A 24,819-nucleotide genomic window follows, 5' to 3' on the forward strand; every position below is an offset into this window, starting at 1 on the left:
GTAGCTGGGACTACAGGCGCCCGCCACTGCGCCCGGCTAGTTTTTTGTATTTTTTAGTAGAGACGGGGTTTCACCGTGTTAGCCAGGATGGTCTCAATCTCCTGACCTCGTGATCCGCCCGTCTCGGCCTCCCAAAGTGCTGGGATTACAGGCTTGAGCCACCGCGCCTGGCCAGTTCTTTTTGTTTGTTTTTTTGTTTTTTGTTTTTGAGATGGAGTCTCACTCTGTTGCCCAGGCTGGAGTGCGGTGGCATGATCTCAGCTCAATGTAAGCTCCACCTCCTGGGTTCACACCATTCTCCTGCCTCAGCCTCCCGAGTAGCCGGGACTACAGGCACCCGCCACCACGCCCGGCTAATTTTTTTGTATTTTTAGTAGAGACGGGGTTTCATTGTGTTAGCCAGGATGGTCTCAATCTCCTAACCTTGTGATCCACCCGCCTCGGCCTCCCAAAGTGCTGGGATTACAGGCGTGAGCCACCGCAGCCAGCCAAGAACTATTACTTTCTAAAGGGCAAATACAATGTCAGTTCTTATTGGTTATTTCCAGTGCCTAGCACAATTCTTGGCATATTTTTAAGTAAATGCATGTTGAGTGAATGAACAAGGTGGAATAATCACATATTATATGACCTTATGAGCTTCCACAAATAAGAACATTAAATTTGATGTTGAATTAAAAGAAAGGTAAGAGAAGCAGGGATCAAACAAGTAGAAGCAGACAGACGGAAGTAGACAGACAGATGGAAGTAGACAGAAAACAGTATTTTTCAGACCCTGTATTCTGATGGCCAGCTGGTGCCACCTAGACCAGTAAACTGGCTCATCTGGTATTGTGGCCCTCCCACCCAAGAACTGACTCAGGGCAAGAGGACAAGCTTTGACCCACTATGATTTCATCCCAGACCCAACCAATCAGTATTCCCCATTCCCTAGCCCCCTGCCTGCCAAACTATCCTTAAAAAACCCTAGTCTTCAAATATTCAGGGAGACTGATTTGAGTAATAAACTCTGGGCTTTTGCTTAGCTGGCTCTGTGTTTATTCAACTCTTTATTGTGATTCCACGGTCTCGGTAAATTGGCTCTATGGGGCAGCAGGCAAGAACCTGTCAGGCGATTACAAAAACAAAGAAACAAATTGCTTCCTCCTCACCTCCACACCTGCTCACAATTCTAAAAAGTCTATTTTTGGCCGGGCACAGTGGCTCATGCCTGTAAATCCCAGCACTTTGGGAGGCTGAGGCAGGAGGATCACGGGGTCAGGAGTTCAAGACCAGCCTGGCTTACATGGGGAAACCCAATTTTTACTAAAAATGCAAAAATTAGGCGTGGTAGCATGTGCCTGTAGTACCAGCTACTTAGGAGGCTGAGGCAGGCTGTACTCCAGCCTGGGCAACAGAGCAAGACTCTGTCTCAAGAAAATAAAATAAAATAAATAAAAAGTTTATTTTTACTGGAAAGTGGGCTTATGTAAATATATGTAAATCATGGAACAATTGGAGCCAACATATTGTAACAACCACCTCTGACTTTGGATCCTGGAAAAGAATATATGAGGCAAAACTCCAGTCCCAAAAAATGCAGTTCAGAAAGAGCAGCAAGTAGAAGCAAGGATCCATACTGGATATGAGGCAGGAGAACAGGGTCCAGAGGCAGGGAACCTAAGGCTCTCAGTCCGACTTCCCAGAACTAAACTTAAAAGAAAACCCTAGACTTTACATGCCTAAGTAACAAAAGTAACAAGGGTGGGGTGAAGAGGGGTGGGGGTCTGGGCTTCATTTGCAACTTTGTAACTTCACTCCACAGCTCTGAATGGTTGCTGTCTACAACCAATCAGGCTGATTGCTGGCTGAATCTTCTACGTTTGCATGGAAGTATGACTTTGTAACTTCACCCCAGCCTCTGTTTGCACAGCAGTGTGACTTTGGTAACTTCACTTCAGGCTCTGTCTGCAACCAATCAGATGGATTGTAAGCTACCACTTCATTTGCATGAGGTGAGCCTGCAGTGGCCAATGGGAAAACTTCTAGAGGATATTTGGACCCAAGAAAATTCTGTATCTGGTCCCTTGAGTCAGTGCTCAGCCTGCTCCCACACTGTGGAGTGTACTTTTACTTTCAATAAATCCCTGCTTTCATTCTTTTGTTGTTTCATTCTTTCTTTGCTTTACTGGGCGTTTTGTCCAATTCTTTGTTCAAAACACCAAGAACTTGGACAACTTGCAGTCATGACCCTCTACCTTGAACATACCTTAGCCAGGTACATCAAGACCTGCAACTGGAAATGCCCCAAAATATTTCATAGTAAATTATCAATTTCTGACTTTGTCTTTAAGAGATAAAGCCACCCAGCCATGTTCTAGAAGCCAGATCAAACTATCGCCATGCCTGACAAAGACTCTGACTGCCTTTGGTGTAGGAAACAAACACTAAATTAAAATTTGCTCTAGGCTGGGCGGCAGTAGCTCATGCCTATAATCACTTTGGGAGGCTGAGGTAGGTGGATCACTTGAGGTCAGGAGTTCAAGACCAGCCTGGCCAACATGGTGAAACATTGTCTTTACTAAAAATATAAAAATGAGCCAGGCGTGGCGACACACACCTGTAGTCCCAGCTACTCAGAAGGCTGAGGCAGGAGAATCACTTGAACCCGGAGGCAGAGGTTGCAGTGAGCTGAGATCGTACCACTGCACTCCAGCCCAGGTAACAGAGCAAGACTGTCAAAATAAAATAAAATAAAATAAAATAAAATAATAGAATAGAATAGAATAGAATAAAATAAAAAATAAAATAAAATAATAAAATAAAATAAATAAAATAAAATAAAATTGGCTTCAGAGTCCATAGAGCAAAATGTAAATTTTTTGCAGGTCATCTGCTGACACTAGACTTAATGCTGTAGAGTTTGTGGGATATAAATTAAACACACTCTCCATCTTTGCACTGATAGGTGAAATAAAGAATACATTAACAGACTGACAATGGAGGGTTTTGCTCAGAAAACCCTCCTGTAGAAAAACAGATGTATCAAGTGAGATAAAGAAACAAAGCAGGCTGGGCACCGTGGCTCACACCTGTAATCCCAGCACTTTGGGAGGCCAAAGCGGGTGGATCACCTGAGGTCAGGAGTTCGAGACCAGCCTGATCAACATGGAGAAACCCTATCTCTACTAAAAATACAAAATTAGCCGGGCATGGTGGTGCAAGCCTATAATCCCAGCTACTCGGGAGGCTGAGGCAGGAGAATCACTTGAACCCGGTAGATGGAGGTTGCAGTGAGCCAAGATCGCGCCATTGCACTCCAGCCTGGGCAACCAGAGCGAAACTTGGAGAGAGGGAGGGAGGGAGGGAGGGAGGAAGGAAGGAAACAAAGCAAAACTCTCTCTCTCTCTGTCTCTGCCTCACATACACACGCACACGCACCCCTCATTTGTTTACCCAGCACCTAGCCCATCCCTGGCATATAATAGATAAATGTTTGTTGAGTGAAGAATGCTTTTTCTGTGACCTATAAACTTGTATCCAATATACACTGCTTCATCTCCTCAGGTTAAAAGTCCTCATGGCTCCTCCAAATTATCTAAGGGAAAGCACCCATCCTCCCTTTCTTGCTTCCTGGAATGGGAGTGATGACATGTCCTACATATGCTGGACTCAGCTAAGTATCCAGTATGCTCCTGAAGCCACTTTGCCATTGTACCAGATAAACCATTTGGTCTTCATCTCCTCCGGGAGTCTGGACCAGCTTAGCGTTGAAATGTAGGAGTCTGGCCTCCTGAAACACTTGGAAAGATGGGCACTGTGACTATATCCTCTCTTAGTTTCACCCAGACTAGCGTCACCTGATCCCCTCAAACACATGTGTACATTCCTGCCTTAGAGTCTTTAAGCTGTTCCCTCCCTCCAACCAAAATGACCTTTCCTGAACTCATTCAAAACAAACTTTGGAATTTTTTATTCCTCCGGATTCCTTAGTACTTACTCTAAGTACCATTTAACACTTAAATAAATGCTTGCTATTCTTGATGATCTTTACATACCTAAAGCCTGGTAATCCCAATAAGACTGTAAGCTTTTTGAGGGCAGAAATCACATCTACTACTCTGTATTCCTTGCAGCACTAAACCCCATGTGTTGCTTCCTAAATGCTTACTGAATGGATGAATGAATGAATGGTCACTGTGCTAGGAAACGTGGCATGTTCAAAGACAGATGAGACCTAGTCTGCCTTCAAGGATCACTCAGACTAATAAAATAGATAAGCCATGTATCCAAAGACATTAACGTTAGTTAGTAAACAGAATGTATCACAAGGGAGTAACAAGATACTATGAGAATTCAAGAGATGGTGACTCCAAGGAGGAAGCATCATTTTAACTGGACCTTAAAGAACAAGCGGTATTTTGTATGACAGAAACTGGAGAGGTGAGATGTCTTAACATACACTAGGAAGAGGAGCCAGTATAAGCAAAAGCAGGGAAGTACAGGCATTTTGGGGAAGGGCAATAACCAAAATAACTAGGACAGTCTGAGAAAGAACAAGCCCTCACCAACATTAAAAAGTAGTGAAACAAGATGGTGTTTTCATGTATATTTGAAACTTTCTGAAACAGTATAGTTCAGGCACAAAAATACAAACTCAATCTGTTTGAGGAAACAAAACAGAGTTTTAAAAGAGATCCCAAAGTATAGGCCAGGCGCGGTGGCTCACATAATCCCAGTACTTTGGGAGGTCGAGGTGGGTGGAGCACCTGAGGTCAGGAGTTAGAGACCAATCTGGCCAACATGGTGAAACCCTGTCTCTACTAAAACTACAAAAATTAGCCAGGCGTGGTGGTGGCGACCTGTAATATCAACTACTTGGGAAGCTGAGGGAGGAGAATCATTTGAACCTGGGAGGAGGAGATTGCAGTGAGCTAAGATCATGCCACTGCACTCCAGCCTGGATGACAGAGCGAAACTCGGTTTCCAAAAAAAAAAAAACCGGCCAGGCACAGTGGCTCACACCTGTAATCCCAGCACTTTGGGAGGCCAAGGCAGGCGGATCACAAGGTCAGGAGATTGAGACCATCCTGGCCAACACGGTGAAACCCCATCTCTACTAAAAATACAAAAAATTAGCCAGGCATGGTAGCAAGCGCCTGTAGTCCCAGCTACTTGGGAGGCTGAGGCAGAAGAATGGCGGGAACCCAGAAGGTGGAGCTTGCAGTGAGCCGAGATCATACCTCTGTACTCCAGCCTGGGCAACAGAGTAAGACTCCGCCTCAAAAAAAAAAAAAAATATATATATATATACACACACACACACACACACACACACACACACACACACAGGTTGGGCACGGTGGCTCACACCTGTAATCCCAGCACTTTGGGAGGCTGAGGCAGGGAGATCACCAGAGGTCAGGAGTTTGAGACTAGCCTGGCCAACATGGTGAAACTCTGTCTCTACTTAAAAATATAAAAATTAGCCAGGCATGGTGGCAGGTGCTTGTAGTCCCAGCTACTCGGGAGGTTGAGGTGGAGAATCGCTTGGACTCAGGAGGCAGAGGTTGCAATGAGCCAAGATTGTGCCACTGTACTCCAGCCTGGGCAACAGAGTGAGACTCTGTCTAAAAAAAAAACAAACAAAAATTAGCCAGGCATGGGGGCAGACACCTCTAATCCCAGCTACCTGGGAGCCTGGGGCAGGAGAATCTTCGAACACAGGAAGCAGAGGGCGCAGAGGGCGCAGAGAGCCAAGACCACACCACTGCACTCTAGCCTGGGTGACAGAGCGAGAATCCATCTCAAAAAAAATATATATATATATAATATATTATATATACAATATATAGTATACATACAATAATATATCTATAAAATAGTATATATAACAATATATATAATATATACACTATAATTATATAGTATATATACTATTTTATATATTATTGTATATACTATATAACTATAGTGTATATATTATAGTTATATATACTATTTTATAGATATATTATTGTAGGTATACTATATATTGTATATATTATATATATATTTTTTGAGATGGATTCTATAGTATATATAGATGTATAGTATATATAATAATGTAATATATAAAATAGTATATACACAACAATATATACAATAATATATATTATATATACAGGCTGGGCCAGTATATATATATATATATATAAAATATATATTACATAATAGATATAAATAATGTTTATATATTATATATCTATATATATGCATGCACCAGGTGCAGTGTCTTATGCCTATAATCCCAACACTTTGGGAGCCCAAGATGGAGCCCAGGAGTTCAAGACCAGCTTGGGCATTACAAAATTATCCAAGAGTAGTAGTACACACTTAAGGTTCCAGCTACTTAGGAGACCGAGGTAAGAGGATTGCTTAGGCCAGGGAAGTCAAGGCTACAGTGAGCCATGATCACAACACTACACTCCAGCCTGAGCAACAGAACAAGACCTTGTCTCAAACAAACAAAATATACACACACACACACACACACAATCATAAACAGAATCAAAACAAAAGTATAAACAGGGAAAATGTTTACAATATCTATGACAGATGAATCAATTTCCTTAATATGCTAACTCCTTTGAAAAATAAGAAATAGATGCTATCTAGAAGGATACCAAAAGAATTGTCAACAATGGTTACCTTTAGAGAATAAGATGAGTGGGAGGTATAGAAAGGGAAGGCTTTTCTAGTTTTAACATTATAGTCTTCTGTACTGTTTGAATATTTTATAATTATCTTACATTGCCTTTAAGCAAAATATTTTAAATAAGCTAATCAATTAGCTGACATTTTCATTTATGCTGTTATCTATTTTCTGCTAAGTACAGAACTGGAGAGAAACCATTTCTTTCCCCATACTTTCTCTGAACCCTTTTCTGAATGTTGTACTTAGAAGGAGCCTTTTGTTGGTCAGCTACACTGGCTCCCCCAAACAGAGGACTACAGAAATGGGGTTAAGAGGGTACTTGGACACAGGCTTACTGTGCAAGTATGTGGGAAGAAAATTTAGCACCTGTTAGCAGTCTGCCTGTGCATGCCCGTCTACTGTGGTGGACATATTAATCTTTTTCTCAAAGGGCTGTTGTTCATTTTATATCCTCTCATTTAGATGATTTTGCAAATCATTTTGTCCAAAGACTCTCAAAGTAATCATCACCATCATCATACTTCTCTTCCTCAAGCAATTAACTGACAACAGACAACTGCTTTAAACCCAGGACAAACCCAAGTTTAAGGTGCAAAGGGGGAGTATAACGAATTTTCAGTATTGCAGATCCAAGTAAGATAAAAATGGGGTGACATCAAGGACAATTGTCTTAGGAACTCTACATTTATGCTTAGGCAGCCCTTGGTCATCTGCAAATGACTATCAGGCTTTGGGCCTGTCTCCCCTACAGATAACCTCTCTCTCCAGCCTGGATCTCAAGGGCTCTAGCTACCACAAGGAATTTCCATTACCCTTGTCTCCCAGGGGGAAAAATCCACATAAGCTTTGACATTTTAAAAAAATTTCTCTAGTTTCCACTGTTCATTTTTGCATAGGCATGTGGCACGAGCAGCAAACATTGTCAAGAATCTCTGTCTTTCAGATATTTCTACGAGTCTGAAAATTACTCTTTAAAGATTCACAATCAAGTTTCTAAAGAGGGGAAAAAAAAGTTAGATTAAGCCAGAAGAATGACTTCCTTTAAAATCCAGCTCATGGACATGCTTATGGAACCAAACAGCTGTGCTGCTGGCAGAGAGACATACTGAAACACTCATGGTAACCCCTCCCTTCCCCCACTCAGCTCTGCAGAGCCCCATCCGATTACTGCACAAAAAGCCTTTTTCCTATAAACTTCTCTCCCTTTGACTTCTGTCTCCATCTTGGTTGGAAAAAAACCAGCACTAGTGATGGAATGTACAAAGCTCTACAAATATTCATGAGAAAATGCTGCTTCTAATCCACATGCTCCCCAGATCCCCTAGCACATACATGCATCAGAAAAAGGGGATGCACAAGGAAACTGATAGGCATCTGTGGTTCTTTAACTTAGGCAAACTATGCGGCCTTCCCAAAACAGGCAACATTCAAGAAGGCAGAGTCCTATCTTGTTGGTCATCCACTGAACCATTAATCGAATAACTAATCTAATAGCCACTGATTGATAATGGAAGATGTACAGCACTGGAAATACAGGAATAGACTTGTATGTGGTATAGTGTGCGAGAGCTTGGACCATGGAGTCACACAGTCAAGGTCTGATTGCTGGTTCCATCACTTGATTGCATGACCTTAAGCAAGAATGCAATAAATCTGAGCCTGTTCCTATCCCTAAAATGGAGATACCTGCTGTAAAAAAGTGATACAATCCTAACAGTACCTACCACACTGTGAGCTCTCAAATTTCTCCTCATCTGTTTGTTCTTCGTGTTTCCCTCTCCTCTAGCTCCTCAAAGGTCCCTCCTCAGTTTCAGTCATTCTTCCACCTTCTTTCCCCTTTCCTCAAAGCCTTCATTCCCACTCCAAGTTCAGCAGATACAAGAAATGTGAGGCATAAAATAAGTGAGGGTCACACTTCATCTCTCCAGCTCATCCCGCTTACTTTCTGAGGCAGCAGATAACAGATCACTTGTTATCATTTTGTAACAGGTTGGAGTTTCCCAAACAGAAATGCTGCTTTTATGGCAACAGTATCTAATCACGTCTGGTCATATTAGAGAACTCATAACAACAGGTATGGAATACTTCCCCATACTACTAGAATGGCAATAGTGCAATTTTCTCATCCCAGGTGACTACAGAGTCAGGGACAGGTTAGATCTAAAGAACAATATCTTTCCTTGAGATTCTGCTAGTGGCACATTACCTGTTATGCTAGGACCACTGTGTTGCAGTCCATGGCCCCTACCATTAGAATAAACAACAGGATTTCCCAGCCACATCAAGAACAATTCTGGGCCGGGCGCGGTGGCTCACGCCTGTAATCCCAGCACTTTGGGAGGCCGAGGCGGGCGGATCACAAGGTCAGGAGATCGAGACCACGGTGAAACCCCGTCTCTACTAAAAATACAAAAAATTAGCCGGGCGCGGTTGTGGGCGCCTGTAGTCCCAGCTACTCAGGAGGCTGAGGCAGGAGAATGGCGTAAACCCAGGAGGCGGAGCTTGCAGTGAGCCGAGATCGCGCCACTGCACTCCAGCCTGGGCGACAGAGCGAGACTCCGTCTCAAAAAACAAAAACAAAAAAAACAAAACAAAACAAAAAAAGAACAATTCTGGACTGGCCAAAAAGAAAACAAATAAAAAAGACTTGTAACTGTTACTTTGTCTCTCTAGACGTTCAATTTGAAAACAAGTATCTTGAATGGTCTCTAACATTTCTTCTAATATTAACATTCTGGAATTCTAAAGTCAAGCTATTTAGCTACTATATATCAGGATTCAAAAATTCTGTACAAGTTACTCTTCGTGTCCTAATTATGTACAATTTTCTGCAATTTAACTGAAATCTTCTTTTATCCTAATGCAAACAAAGATCAGCTGGTTCTCATGTTCCAGAAACTGTAAAACGCCTCATGTTCAGTATTTATGGAGCATTATCACCTCTGCGTTCCCATCTCAGGATCAACATTCCTTTATTGAATCATCACATGCAGAATGCTCACTCTCTCAGGGCTCTTTGACAGTAGGTAATGATGTATTCTGTGTGTTGTTTGGTGTTCAGTATATTGTGGAGATCAAACAAATATTAAAACAACAAGCAGCACAACCATATTACTACTAAAATACTTTCAGTTTTGGAGACAGTGGTTGTTTTGAATTCAGACAAAAATCTCCTGCTCACTCACATGACTTTTTTTTTATTTTTTGGTCTGGAAACGCTACAAGTATTTTAGCTAAATAACAGACCATTTTAAAATAAATACTTCCAGAAGAATAGGAGCAATTGCTTTCCTTGAAGAGTGGTTAGCTTTTAGTTCATAGACATGATTTTTGTTGACTCAGTCTGCATTTGTTTTAAACAGCCACTTTCAGGCCCTGGTGGGTAAAGCTGAGCTAATACTCCTCATGGAAAGTTTTACAAACACACAGTCACCCAAACACAATACGCTTGAGCAGAGGACTCCCACTCCAACAGATGTTCCTCACCAGGAGGAAGGGAGGGAAGTTAGTTTTCCAAATGGAGCAGGATGGTCCACGAAGGGATCGTAACCAGATTCAGAAAAGAGGTTTCCAAATCTAGTTCAACTCAGAAAAATATCATGAGCCTTGCTTCTCTCATACTATGTATGATAATGGTAATCACAGCAGGGACCCAAGGCACAGCACTCATAAACTCATTTGATGCCTAGGTGCCAGTACTTTAGATAATTATTTCATTTCCTCCTCACAGTAACTCTTTGAGGCATATATGATCTCTATTTTAGAGTTGAAGAAAACTAGAATGCAAAAAGGATAAGCAACTTGTCTAAAGTAAGCTGCCAATAACTGACTTCAAGTCCAGGTTTAACTTCAGAGAAGCAAATTGACTTTAATACAGATTCAAGCCAGAAAAAATACAAGCCAATTTTGAAGAAAAACTGCTGCTGCAAGTCCAAATATTAACAAATACTGAAAAGAGCATTTAGACCAATAATGACTTGCCTTAAGAATGGAAAGCTGGCTGGGGTGCGGTGGCTCACGCTTGTAATCCCAGCACTTTGTGAAGCTGAGGTAGGTGGATGACTTGAGGTCAGGAGTTCGAGACCAGCCTGGCAAACATGGAGAAATCCCGTCTCTACTAAAAATACAAAAATTAGCCGGGTGTAGTGGCACACACCTGTTATCCCAGCTACTCAGGAGGCTGAGGCAGGAGAATTACTAGAAACTGGGAGATGGAGGTTACAGTGAGCCAAGATCACACCATTGTACTCCAGCTTGAGTGACAGAGTGAGACTCTGTCTCAAAAAAAAAAAAAAAGAAAGAAAAAGAAAAAAAATGGGAAGCTGGTAATACCAGGGTCAAGGAGTAATGGACAAGACAGGTGCTACAATCCTCAACCACATCCCAGTCACTATAGTCTTTTTTCTCTCTTTCCTCTTCTCCAGTTTTCCATCTCTTTCTTTTCCCATATCCTTCGTTTTCTTTTTGTACTGTAGCATAGTGTTGAATACGAACTTTGCAGTCAGATGATCCTGTGTTCAAATCTAGAACTCACATCTTACTGTGTAACTTTGGCAGATCATATAACTTCTCTAAGCCTAAATTTCCTCCACTATAAAAGGGGGATACAATCCTCTATCTTTTAGGGTGTTGAAGAAATTATATGAAATATACATAAAGAAGGCCAGGCGCAGTGGCTCACGCCTGTAATCCCAGCACTTTGGGAGGCCGAGGTGGGCAGATCACGAGGTCAGGAGATTGAGACTATCCTGGCTAACACAGTGAAACCCTGTCTCTACTAAAAATACAACAACAAAAAAATTAGCCGGGCGTGGTGGTAGGCGCCTGTAGTCCCAGCTACTCGGGAGGCTGAGGCAGGAGAATGGTGTGAACCTAGGAGGCAGAGCTTGCAGTGAGCCGAGATTGTACCACTGCACTCCAGCGTGGGCAACAGAGTGAGACTCTGTCTCAAAACACACACACACACACACACACATACACACACACACACAAAGAGATGATCAGATCACTGGTAGGCTAAATGGTATTTTTTTTTTTTTTTGAGAGTCAGTGAGGTTTAGTGGAAATGACATAAAATTTAGAGTTAAACAGTCTTGAATTTGAATTCTTGCTCCACCACTTACTGGCAAGTCTTATCAACTTTCTGTGCCTGTTTCCTTATCTATAAAATGGAGTAAATAATATAGATCTAATAGAATGTGAATGAAGTGATAAACATTTACAATTGTATCTGGCTACCAATAGGCATTTAAAAAATAAAGCTGCCTCTCAGTAGAACTTGCAGTAGCTGACTTGTCCTCTAGTAGTCCCCAACTGGTGACACCTGATCTATTTACTCAGGCATATCACCACTAAGGACCAAGAAGTGCCAAAGCACTAAGGAATTTTAACTTCGAACCTCTTTTGAGGCTGTAAAGTAATATAAAAAGACAGAGAATGATACAATGCTATGAAAAGACCACCATAAGGAAGTCTGGGTCTGTTCCAGCTTGAGCACTAACCACCTGTATAATGCCATAAGTTACATGGCCAGATCTGTAACATATGAGGGTTGGCCTAGATTAGTGGCTAATGTCTGGACTTTTTTTTTTTTAAGATGGAGTCTCGCTCTGTTGCCCTAGCTAGAATGCAGTGGTACGATCTCGGCTCACTGCAACCACCACTTCCCGGGTTAAAGCAATTCTCCTGCCTCAGCAGCCCGAGTACCTCGGATTACAGGCATGAGCCATCATGCCTGGCTATTTTTTGTATCTTTAATAGAGACAGGGTTTCACCACGTTGGTCAGGCTGGTCTCGAACTCCTGACCTCAGGTGATCCACCTGCCTCGGCCTCCCAAACTGCTAGGATTACAGGCGTGAGCCACTGCGTCCAGCCTGGACATGTTTTTTTTATTGGCACAATTGGGGACTGCTACTGGTATTAAGTGGGTAGAGGCCGGGAATGCTGCTAAACATTATACAATGCACAGTACAGACCCCCACAACAAAGAATTATATGGTCAAAATGTCAATAGCGCTGAGATCAACAAACTCTGGCCTAGATGACTAATAAGTTATCTTCAAACTCTAACATACTAAAAGGCTATGACAAGGCAGCACTGATACAGTTTGTATATCTGTCCCCTCCAAATCTCATGTTAAAATGTGACCCCCGATGCTGGTGGTGGGGCCTGGTGAGAAGTGTTTGGGTCATGGGGACAGATCCCTCATGAGTGGCCTGGTCCCCTCTCCACAGTAATGAGTGTGTTCTCGCTCTATTAGTTCACACTGGAGCTGTTTAAGAGAGTGGCCTCCCTTCCATCTCTCTCATGCGCGTGTGCTTTTTGTCTCCCTCTTACAACTGGATGCTCTCTGAACCCTCAGCAACTGCAGATACTGGCACAATGCTTTCTTACAGCCTGCAGAATTGTGAGCCAAATAAACCTCTTTTCTTTATAAATTACTAAGCCTCAGGTATTCCTTTATAACACCACAAAGTAGATTAACACAAGCACCAACATTGATCAGGTGACGTTCTTATCAACATCTGTCTCTGAATGGCTTCTTAAGATGTTGCTCTAAATCCCCCTAAAGTCAGATATTTAGATACTCCCTCCATATCCACTAAGAGAAATTTAGATATTTCCCTCAGATATTTTGATATCTGAAATCAGTGCCATATTACTGAGCAGTCCTTCCTTTGTAACAAGAAGAAACCTAGGGATGAAAGACACACTGTACTCCAAGCACTTGGTCTCTCATCCTTTACAGTCAGAATCCATGCTTCCAAAGCCATGAGATTCCTTTTGGGAGAGCAGATAATTTAAATAAATATGAATTAAGAAGGTCAGGTGTGGTGGTTCACGCCTGTAATACCCAGTACTTTGGGAGGCCAACACAGGCAGATTGCTTGAGCCCAGGAGTTCGAGACCAGCCTGAGCAACACAGTGAGACCACATCTCTACAAAAACTACAAAACTTAGCCGGCATGGTGGCACACATCTGTACTCCCAGCTACTCAGGAGGCTGAGGTGGGAGGATCACTTAAGTTCGGGAGGTTGAGGCTGCAGTGAGCTGTGACTGTGCCACCCTACTCCAGCCTGAGTGACAGAGTGAGACCCAGTCTCCAAAAAAAAAAAAAAAAAAAAGAATTAAGGTTAGAAGATGTGACACACACAAAGTAAAGATGAATCTTGGCCAGGTGCGATGGCTCATGCCTGTAATCCCAGCACTTTGGGAGGCCAAAGCAGGTGGATCACAAGGTCAGGAGTTCAAAACCAGCCCGGCCAACATGGTAAAACCCCGTCTCCACTAAAAATACAAAAATTAGCTGGGCGTGGTGGCAGGTGCCTGTAATCCCAGCTACTCAGGAGGCAGAGGCAGGAGACTCGCTTGAAACCAGAAGGCGGAGGTTGCAGTGAGCCGTGATCACACCACTGCACTCTAGCCTAGGCAACAAGAATGAAACTCCATCTTAAAAAAAAAAAAAAAAGAATCTCAAATACATCATGCAAAGTGAAAGAAGCCAGATTCAAACAACTACATACTGTTTGATTCCATTTATATGACGTTCTGGAACTGATGAAACTGTAGGGACAGAAAATGATCAGTAATTGCCAGGGGCTGAGGAAATAGACTATAAAAGAGCATGAAGCAATTTCTGGGATGATAGACTATTTTGTATATTGATTATAGTGTCAGTTACACACATGAAAGTGTTACTGTACACTAAAAAGGTGAATTTGGCCAAGCGTGGTGGCTCATGCCTATAATCGCAACATTTTAGGAGGCCAAGGCGGGAGGATTGCTTGAGTCCAGGAGTTCAAGACCAGCCTGGACAATATAGCAAGACCCTATCTCTATTAAAAATAATAATAATAATAAATAATTGTTTAAAAAAAAGGTAAATGTTTTACTATACCTAAATTATACTTCAACAGACTGACCCCTCCCCTCAAAATCTGATCACTAATGCTGTGGAGAGCTGGATGTGGTGGCTCACACCTGTAATCCCAGCACTTTGGGAGGCTGAGGTGGACCACTTGAAGTCAGGAGTTCGAGACCAGCCTGGCCAATATGGTGAAACCTCATCTCTACTAAAAATACAAAAATCAGTTGGGCGTGGTGGTGCACGCTTGTAGTCCCAGCTACTCAGGAGGCTGAGGCACAAGAATCACTTGAACCCAGGAGGCAGAGGTTGCAGTGAGCCAAGATTGTGCCACTGCACTCCAGCCTGGGTGACTAAGACTCTATTCCCCACACCCCTCCCAAAAAAAATGCTGTGGAGAGGATAAACTGGATTATATCCAAATTCTTTCCCACCCCAAGTCCTAAGATTGTATGGATTCTACCTTTCCTACCCATGGTGGCCTCAGAGCCATAGTGATTAGGGTTAAATCTGGGCTCCAATTTCTGTGTTAAAGCAAAGAGCCCCTCTGATTGTATCATATAGATATGAGTCCTGCCACCATTCCGGGACCTCTGGCTCCACTCCAGCTTGTGACAGAGGTTCCCTTCCTTCTCTTTCCTATCCTAACTCCTCTTAGGACTGATGAGGGACTCAGACAATTAATAAACAAGCCAAAAGAAACCTCAGGAGACACTGGTTTTATCTCTCTGCACAGGCTTCCTGTCTGGATCTCATTTGATCTTTCCACTAAATTTCAAATCAGGCAAAAGAAAAATCACATTTATGAATCTCCCTCCTCTATGGCCTTTTGGGCTTTCACTAGATTTTTATACAGTTAAGGCACGTAAATGTAAAATATGGGCCTCACAACCAAACTGATACTCAAGCTTATTGATACTAATACACACATACACACACACACAAACATATAAAATTTTAACACATTCACACACCCCTTCCAAGATGACTGATTTATCAAATGTTATACAAAATAGTTAATTACTCTTACATACAGAACAGCCACACATATGCCATGGCCAGGGAGGTCTCAAACAGCTATCAGAATGCTCATACTCTCTGCTAACGGAAAGGCCACTGTCTATGCCACAAATCTAGCCACAACTGTGGACTGTTATAGGAGTCCCATCTTTCTTACTGAAAGTCAGTTACTTTGCTGGTTCTTCTTGGAGGAGCTCAAGGGAATGGTTACAAACACTAGTAACCAGATGCCTCATACACACTTGAGTGCTGAGATATAAAATCAACGGCTGGCCTGGCGTGGTGACTCATGCCTGTAATCCTAGCACTTTGGGAAGCTGAGGTGGGTGGATCACCTGAGGTCAGGAGTTCGAGACCAGCCTGACCAACATGGAGAAACCTCGTCTCTACTAAAAATACAAAATTAGCCAGGCATGGTGGCGCATGCCTGTAATCCCAGCTACTTGGGAGGCTGAGGCAGGAGAATCACTTGAACCCAGAAGGCAGAAGTTGCAGTGAGCTGAGATGGTGCCATTGCACCCCAGGCTGGGCAACAAGAGCAAAACTCCATCCCCCGCCTAAAAAAATAATTAAAAAATAAAAATAAATAAATAAATCAAGGGCCACAAGACAAGCCTAGACCTGCCCCTGTCCTCGTATTCAAAAGGACAGAGAAGACTCAGTGGAGGGCAGGTAATGTCCACACTGCCCTTTTCTACTGAGCATTAACAGCAAACACATTAGGACTACAAAGGTGAGATGCTTATATAACAGAAGAGGCCCACTGTGACAGCAAATCCCACAGTGGTCTAGGGTCGTATTTCTGTGTGTTCCTTTCAGAAGGGAAGAATGGGGCAATTTAGAAATACTTAAATTTAGAAATATCTAAATCAGTGATTTAGAAATATTCAATCATCTTCAGAAGTCTACAACAGCAAAAAATCAGTCCTATCTCCTCTGAGTCACTCGGACTTGATAATGTTGTTCCTTTGACATAATTATTAAAAGCTTTATAGCTGGGTGCAGTGACTCATGCCTATAATTCCAGCACTTTGGGAGGCTGAGATAATTGCTTGAGCCAAGGAGTTCAAGACCAGCCTGGGCAACATGATGAAAACCTGTCTCTACAAAAAATACAAAAATTAGCTGGGCATAGGGGCACACACCTGTAGTCCCAGCTACTGAGGAGGCTGTGGTGGGAAGATCTCTTTCAGCCCAGAGGGCAGAGGCTGAAGTGAGCTGAGATTATGCTGCATTCCAGCCTGGGCAACAGAGCAAGATCATCTCCCCCACCCACCGCCCCCAAAAAAAAGTTTTACAAGAGACTGAAATACTTGTCAGAAAACATACTTTGGCTTTTTATTCAAAGTTATATAGAATCCTAGGCAATGATAATCCAGGTTCCCCCAAAATATTTATATTTCCAATAGTATTTCCCAAGGATATATTCCCATAGTCTTTTCTTTCATATGTGATATGATGATAATGAACCATGAAAGGCCAAGTAAATGGCTTTCCCAATTTTAGGTTTGGACTTTTGCAAAGCACCCTGATAGCTGCTGGGGCAAGGGCTACCGTCTGTGGCCACCGAAGCGAATGCGGCAAGGCTTACTGGCCGTGATGTGGACTGGGTACGTGGCTTTTAACAGTGCTCAAACCCAAATAACACTGCTGCTTCAGAGAAACAGAGAGGTCCTGTAGACCCACTGGCCAGACCTGCTGCTGCCCTGGAAACTTGAAAGAGAGCTAAGCAGAACCACAGGACACATGACAGGTGACCAACAGGCTCAGCTGGCAAAGCTCTGGCTGCTCAAACAGCAGATCGATAGACTCACCTGCCTCCTACCTACCTTGCAGGCTGGCTTACTAGCTGTCTAGCCCTTTCCCACTCTGCCTAGGAGGACAAGTACAAGCTTAAGGTTCAAAGAAGATACTAGCCTCTATAATTCCCTTGTGCTGCACATAATACACGGCCGTTCACCTATCATAGGAGCAGGACACTACCTGAACTAACTTATAGCCCCCTGAATCATGAGGAGGCTCAAACTTAAATGGACACTAACCAACTTAGATGTCCTGGGCAAGCAGTCTTTTCCCACCTTCTTTGTTCTTTCTGGAAGTGATAACTCTCACTACCATTTCTCAGACCAAAACATCATTAGTTTCAGACCAAAGTATCATAAGAAATAGCCAGGACTCAAATTTCATGTAAATTTCCCAATGAATATCCAGTTATGTAGAAATGAGGAATACACAATAAGATTACATTTGAAATAAGCTTCTTTTGTTAATGTTACCATGAAAATGATTCCTTGAAAAGGCCACTGGTTTCTTGATGTATTGAAGTTTCTTCCTTTTGAAAATTTGTTGGTTATTTTGACATTTTCTTAAAGTACCAATTAGAGTACTTCCAATCTGTACAATTGTGCTATAATAACCTTGAGAAGTATCTTTATAATAAACATCTTAAACATTACACACAAAAAAAGAACTGAAGAGAGTGAAAGAAAAATGATAAATGATATTACCACATCTTGAGATGCATACTGGGGATCCTCTGGGTTGACTGACCAGTAGCAGTAATCAAAGCCAAACGCCATAACCTTCTCCCGGGAGTCCCCAAAGCCATCTGGTCGACTGTCCACCTAAAATCAAACATAGGATCCAGTGTCTTTCTATCATAATATTAGAATTTGGCCAGTGGCACTTGATCACCCTCTACCATAGCTAGAGAGACTTGGACTGGTCATGAGACTGTTTATATTATCTTCCTGAAAAAGAAAAGGTAAACTTTGTCTCCATCTTATTAGATACAAATAAAACACAGAGAACTAAATTTGTCTGTCATCCTATCATATATCTGCCTACATAAGAACCAACTATATGAGACATGGTAAAGCTTGGGAGAGAAAGCCTCTCCCGCTCTGGGCATCTTCTTATCACTACAGGTTGAATGTCCCTTCTTTGAAATGCTCGGGACCAGAAGCGTTTTGGATTTTTTTGGATTTCAGAGTTTTTTGGATTTCTGAATATTTATATATACATAATGAGATATCTGGGGGATGAATCCAAGTCTAAACATGAAATCCTTTTATGTTTCATATACACTTTATAAACATAGCTTGAAGATAAATTTATACATTTTTGTGCATAAAACAGTTTTGTGCATAAAATAATTTTGTGCATAAAACAGTTTTGGCTGCAACCCATCACATGAAACCAGCTGTGAAACTTTCCACTCGTGGCGTCATGTCAGCATTCAAAAAGCTTCAGATTTTGAAGGATTTCAGATTTCAAATTTTCAAATTAAGATGCTCAACCTATATTCTTTTCTAAGTATTTCTGCAGAGGATCCTGGAGTGTGTGAGTAGTGTGGCCATGGTGCCTGACGGGCTCCATCAACCTGGGGCTTTCACTGAGATTCCTGGAATATTCAACCTCCAATTAGACACCACATTGGACAGAAGAGCCAGAAGCAATCTAGCTGCTCAAGGTAGATGAGAGTAGAGCCAGAGTTTGGCCTTGCACTGACCTCCAGGTACTGGAGAGAATGGCGTTCTTCACCAAAATGCCTTATTTTATACACTCTGGATGGGGAAAGACAACCCTGACACCAGTCATCACAAATGACAGAAGAATGAGGCTGCCAGAATGATTAAGAGATTCTACATGGATAACTGACCTCAGGGAAGTAAGCAGCCAGGGAGGTGTGCAGAAGGCAGATTCAAGTTTGACTGATTCTTAGAAACAAAAACATGAGATCTTAGAACAAAGCAGCTGAAGTGATTAGGCAACAGAGATATAAATAAGAGACAGCAAAGAATAAAAGGTCCTTTGTCCCTGGGGAGCCCTGTTGAAAGTCTGGTAGGTCCCCATTGTTTTTTAGCAGAGAACTACTGACAAGAGGAAACAGATCACATCACAGGAGTAACAAGAGAGCAGGCATGACTGTGAAGACTGGGGTCCAAATAACTCTCACTTTTGCCAGTTTCCTCAGCTCTCAGGAATGCTGAGTGCCACCTGCAAGCTGACTATAGCAATAGTCACATGGTCAGCTTCCCCAGTCTCTCTCCACTCCTCAAGGCCCAGAAAGAAAGAAACCTCTCCATCTTCTGTTTGCCTAGTAAATGGAGGAACAGGGTGGAGAAAATTAGGCCGAAGGGAGACTGAGGGGTATGGAAGGAAGTTCCAAGTGTCTGTCCAGTCATGACTCAAAGTTCACTGAGATCTGTGAAACAGAATTTGTAACAAAACCCAGGTTAGTGACTGACTCCCTTCTGGGATCTGAAAGATGTTGCTTGGATCTCAGTAAAGCTAAAATAAACCCTGCATTACCAGGTGCATACTAAAATCCCTAATAATGTCTCTAGATAAAGTGGTATCAACTGAAAAGATTAGCACAAAGTTTAACTGGTCAGGTGAGTTAAATAGCATATGGATTGCCTACAGCATGATTTAACTATTGCCCCCAAAACATCCCGAGTTTACTTTCAAAACATCTACCAACTAATTTCCCAAACAGTTGCACCCTATTTGATAAAACTTAGGCTGCAGCAGCCAAATGCCCTGCACTTCCGTCTTGATTTTATTTATTTATTTAATTTATTTTGAGACACAGTCTCGCTCTGTCACCCAGGCTGGAGTTCAGTGGCGTGATCTCAGCTCACTGCAAGCTCCGCCTCCCGGGTTCATGCCATTCTCCTGTCTCAGCCTCCCGAGTAGCTGGGACTACAGGCGTGCACCACCACGCCTGGCTAATTTTTTGTATTTTTAGTAGAGACGGGGTTTCTCCATGTTAGCCAGGATGGTCTCGATCTCCTGACCTCGTGATCCGCCCGCCTCGGCCTCCCAAAGTTCTGGGATTACAGGCGTGAGCCACTGCGCCCGGCCACCTTCTTGATTTCTTAATTTGCTTTATGATTGGCACAAGCTCTTCCCACTATTCCCCTTATATACCCTTCCCTCCCCAACTCTCAACACATTCACATATACACCTTCAGCCTGGAAGCCCCTGTAGCAATATTAGCTCCTCAGTGGAAAGAAAATGAAAAACAATTTCAGGCTTACCTTTAAATTCCTGATTTTCGCCACTTTGCCATCAACTTCCACAATAATTCTTCCCCCTTCTTTGGTCTCCCTAGAAACAAGACCCAAACTCAGAAGAAATGTTGCTTTTCTTTTTAAATCAAGAAAAAAGAAGCTGAAACCAGTGCTAGTGGGACAAAATATTTCCCTACTGCTGTACCCTTAAGAGAAGTGTCTGTCTCCGTAAATGGCTGTAAGTGTCACGTCAAGCAATCCCCTAGCTGGCAGGCTTCCCTGGATCTTTACAATTTGGCTCTGGAACAGCTCACATTCACATTTAGTACCTTTAGGTGTGAGGCACTGTATTAGGTGCACTACATATTGTTCTTCATCTTATGCTATCCTCCTACATACCCTCCTGACATAGTTTGCTAACATATCATTTTTACAGGCAGAGGACTAAAGCTGAGAGAAATTATGTAACTTGTCCAAGGTCACACAGCTATCAGTGGCAGAGCTAGGATTTAAACTCATATTTGTCTGACCACGAAGCCTAGGCTCTGAATTATACCTTAAAGTCAGGCTTAGAAACCCTAGAGAGTGCAGGGAGCAGTGGCTTGCACATATAATCCCAACTACTTGCAAGACTGAGAGGCAGGAGGATTGCTTGAGCCCAGGAGTTCAAGGGTGCAGCAAGCTATGATCATGATACTGCACCCCAGCCTGAGTGACAGAGCAAGATCTCATCTCTCAAAAGAAACTCCAGAGAGCATCCTTGGCCCAGCATATAACACAGCATCATCTCTCATTTTCCGTAGCATTTTGAGCATGGATATTGACCAAAAAAAAAAAAAAAAAATTATTGGAATCCTCTCTGCTGAGACCCTGAGAATATATTTCTCAAATTCTTTCCTTATATCTTCTTAAATTAGAAGGAGGGCCAAGATCCTCAAGAATCTTCCTATGTTGCAGTTATCTGGTAATACTGCTAACAACTAAACAATCTCTACACTCACTTTAATGGGCTTAATCCAGATGACCCACACACACATCTGATGCCTATCTTTTTTCATAATATAAAAAGTCACAGCTAAAGTACTCATGACCAAAATGTTAACAGATGAGAATTAAATTAATTAGTACATCCTCCTTACTAATATATAATATTATATATAATCCTCCTTACCAAATATAATTGATCCAATATCAATTATATTTAATTGATAATGAAAGTTATCAATTAAATTACTCCTAGCCTAGAACCTGAAAGTTGAGACAATACCTTCAGTCTTATTTTTTATCCTTCCTCAGGCTTCCCAGGCTGTGACCTAGAGAACTAGGGGTAGGAGAAGCACAGTGAGACAGGGGTTTTTAGATTTAATTTTATTTACTGATTTATTTAGAGACAGGATCTCACTCTGTTGCCCAGGCTGGAGTGCAGTGGTGCAATCATAGCTCACTGCAGCCTCAATCTCCTGGGCGTAAGCATTTCTTCCACCTCAACTTCCCAAGTAGCCAGGATTACAAGCACATGCCACCATGCCCAGCTAATTTTTATTTTTTTATTTTTTGTTGACAGAGATTGGTATTGAACTCCTGGGTTCAGGCGATTCTCCTGCCTCAGTCTCCCAAAGTGCTGGGATTACAGGCGTAAGAAACAGTGCCTGACCCCTTGTAAAACTTTTAAAAACCAGACAGCCAAGCACAGGGGTCTGAGCAATAAAAATTGTTGTATTGTTTTATCAAATGTTCATAAAAATCATTGAAGTAGTTATCCCTATTTACAGACTTAAACAAAAACAAAGTTATATAGGCTTCCTGTCATCGTCGCCGCCGCCGCTGCTGAGGCTGGAAGATCGAGAGGCAGGGGTGTAGCGGGACGAGGGAACCAGAGGAAGCGAGCGAGGAGCGCGCAGAGCACGCTTTTCCGCCCGCCCGAGGGGCCGGAGCAGACCGGCCCGGCGCCGCCGCCTACCCGCCACACAAAGCCCAGAGCCCGCGCCCACAGCCATGTCCTCCTCCGCCGGCAGCGGCCATCCGCCCAGCCAGAGCCGCGCCTTCCCCACCCACACCGTGGTCATCAGCTACGCCGCGCAGCTACCTCATGACCAATGCACGACGCCCGAGGGGACGCTCTTCTCCACCACACCAGGAGGAACTCGAATCATTTATGATAGAAAGTTTCTGTTGGATCTTCGCAGTTCTCCCACGGCTAGGACCCCACCCTGCCATCTGCCCAATATCCCAGGAGTCACTAGCCCTGGCACCTTAAGTGAAGACTCCAAAGTAGAAGTCAGTAATTTTAACAACCCTGACAAGAAACATGCAGTTGGGGGTGGTGCCAGTTGGAGATGGACATCTGACTCTCCTGCAAGGATTGAAGAAAAGCAGCAACAGGGACACCTGAATGCACCTGATTTGGCCAATAGGATCAACAGTGAAAAGACCGAAGAGGCAATACCAGCAGTCCCCATTACATTCTCCACCTCCCACTCCTCCTCTGGGTGCCAAATGATGATAGGAAGATAAGCTTCATCTGACCATTTCTTCTCCCTGTCTCCTGTTCCCCTTCCCAGTTAAACAAGTTAGATTGAAGGCCCTTGGTGTATTTTCTGTAGAGCTAAGCATCCCTTAGAGGAAAACAGTTAAACTCTGGCTTTCCTAGTTTTCTTTTTTTTTTTTTTTTTTTTTAGACGAAGTCTTGCCCTGTCTCCCGGGCTGGAGTGCAGTGGCATGATCTCGGCTCACTGCAACCTCCGCCTCCCCAGGTTCAAGCGATTCTCCTGCCTCAGCCTTCCGAGTAGCTGGGACTACAGGTGTGTGCCATCACACGGGGCTAACTTTTTGTATTTCTAGTAGAGACGGGGTTTCACCATATTGGCCAGGCTGGTCTCGAACTCCTGACCTTGTGATCTGCCTGCCTTGGCCTCCCAAAGTGCTGGGATTACAGGCGTGAGCCACCGTGCCCGGCCTCCTAGGCTCTCCTTTATTGAGTCACCCTCATACCCCGCAATTTTGTCCCAAACCCAATATCAACCTACAACTGCCTGGCGTGTTGTTGTTGTGCTTGGGAAGAAATGGGGAAGTCTGGGGAAAGGATACAGAGGCTTGGTGGGCCTAACACCATTCATGTTCCTTACCCTCTGCCTCTCCTCCCTGTATCCCACCTATGGTTCAGTGCTGCAAGATTCTGGACTTGGGTCTTTAAAACCAGCAGGGGGAAATGATAAGAAGAGAGCTGCTTTTCCTTTTTACCTTCAGGTATTTGTCCCTTGGGACAGAGCACAGTTCGTACAACTCTGGTAGCATTACCCTGGGACACTGTTTTGAGGTCCACTTCCCTTCTTTCCTCTGGGAGGAATGTCTTCTGTCTTTGGTATTACAGTTCATCTTCCCATTCTTTTACTTAGCACATTTGTGCAGTCATTTTTAACTCCGTACATCAGAAGAGAGCCCTTGGTAACCAGTCTTGCTCTTCTTCTGCCATTCCTCCCTGCCTGCATCTTGTTGCTGGCAGAGTCCTCTTGTACTTCAAGAAAGCCAAGTGATTTTGTCGGCTCCTAGAGCAGGTCCATAGCAAGTAATAGAGGCACTTTGGCCTCCACTTGGTGGGTAAGGCCTGATCATAGTATCGTGTCAGATAATGCCTAAGAATGACCTCTGAAGAGCATTGACCCATTTGAGTACCCAGTCTCAGTAGTCATTTTTAAGTCCAGTTAGCATTGTGATAGCTGTTCTCAGATTGCAGTTCCTTATGTTTTGAGTTTGAAGTCGATTTTCAGAATGTTCTTAGAAAATAACTGCATTTTTTTCCCTTTGTGGATCTGCTTTGTTTGGCTGCTGAGATAGATAAGCATGGACTTAAAAAATGTGTTCCTCCCAGTTTTCTTGCCTTTCCTATCATACTCTGAATTTCCCTCCCTACCTCCCTCTCTCCTTCCTTTCCTTCCTTTTTCTCTACCTGGCCATTTTTCAAATTTACATCAAAGATACCTCAAGTGTTAGCATCTGAGAATATCTGTCACTCCTCTTATCTGAGAAGTGACCTTTTATTTTTAAGATGACTACAGACCTATTTTTAAATATGTTTTCAGTACCATTTTGAACAGCAACTTTCTAATTAAACATCTTCCAGTGTTAGGAAGGTGAGAAATGTTCATAGGCAAGTCTGCTGTTCTATGTCACCATCTTTTGTCTCTCCTCATCCCTCAGAAGCTCTTTCCTTTCCCCTCCAGTTTTGGGTGTGCATGTT

General features: G+C 43.0%; 1 protein-coding gene and 1 pseudogene across 9 annotated transcripts in view; one reads left to right on the top strand and one right to left on the bottom strand.

Moving 5' to 3' along the window:
* Window positions 1-24,819, bottom strand: part of LOC105491574 (StAR related lipid transfer domain containing 9) — a 155,966-nt gene that overhangs the window by 127,558 nt on the left and 3,589 nt on the right. For all 9 annotated transcript variants that reach the window (XR_011606126.1, XM_071067015.1, XM_011758108.3 and 6 more), the window contains exons 2-3: window positions 20,610-20,679; window positions 18,071-18,187 (exon numbers count right to left, since the gene is read on the bottom strand). Coding sequence is in view for 8 of the 9 variants with exons in the window: in XM_071067015.1 (XP_070923116.1) it covers window positions 18,071-18,187; window positions 20,610-20,679 (187 nt within the window). In the remaining variant the exon portion in view is untranslated. The remainder of the gene's footprint in view (window positions 1-18,070; window positions 18,188-20,609; window positions 20,680-24,819) is intronic.
* LOC105491565 (eukaryotic translation initiation factor 4E-binding protein 2 pseudogene) lies at window positions 22,578-23,096 on the top strand (annotated as a pseudogene).

The sequence above is a fragment of the Macaca nemestrina genome, chromosome 7, assembly GCF_043159975.1.
Source record: "Macaca nemestrina isolate mMacNem1 chromosome 7, mMacNem.hap1, whole genome shotgun sequence".
Taxonomy (NCBI): domain Eukaryota; kingdom Metazoa; phylum Chordata; class Mammalia; order Primates; family Cercopithecidae; genus Macaca; species Macaca nemestrina.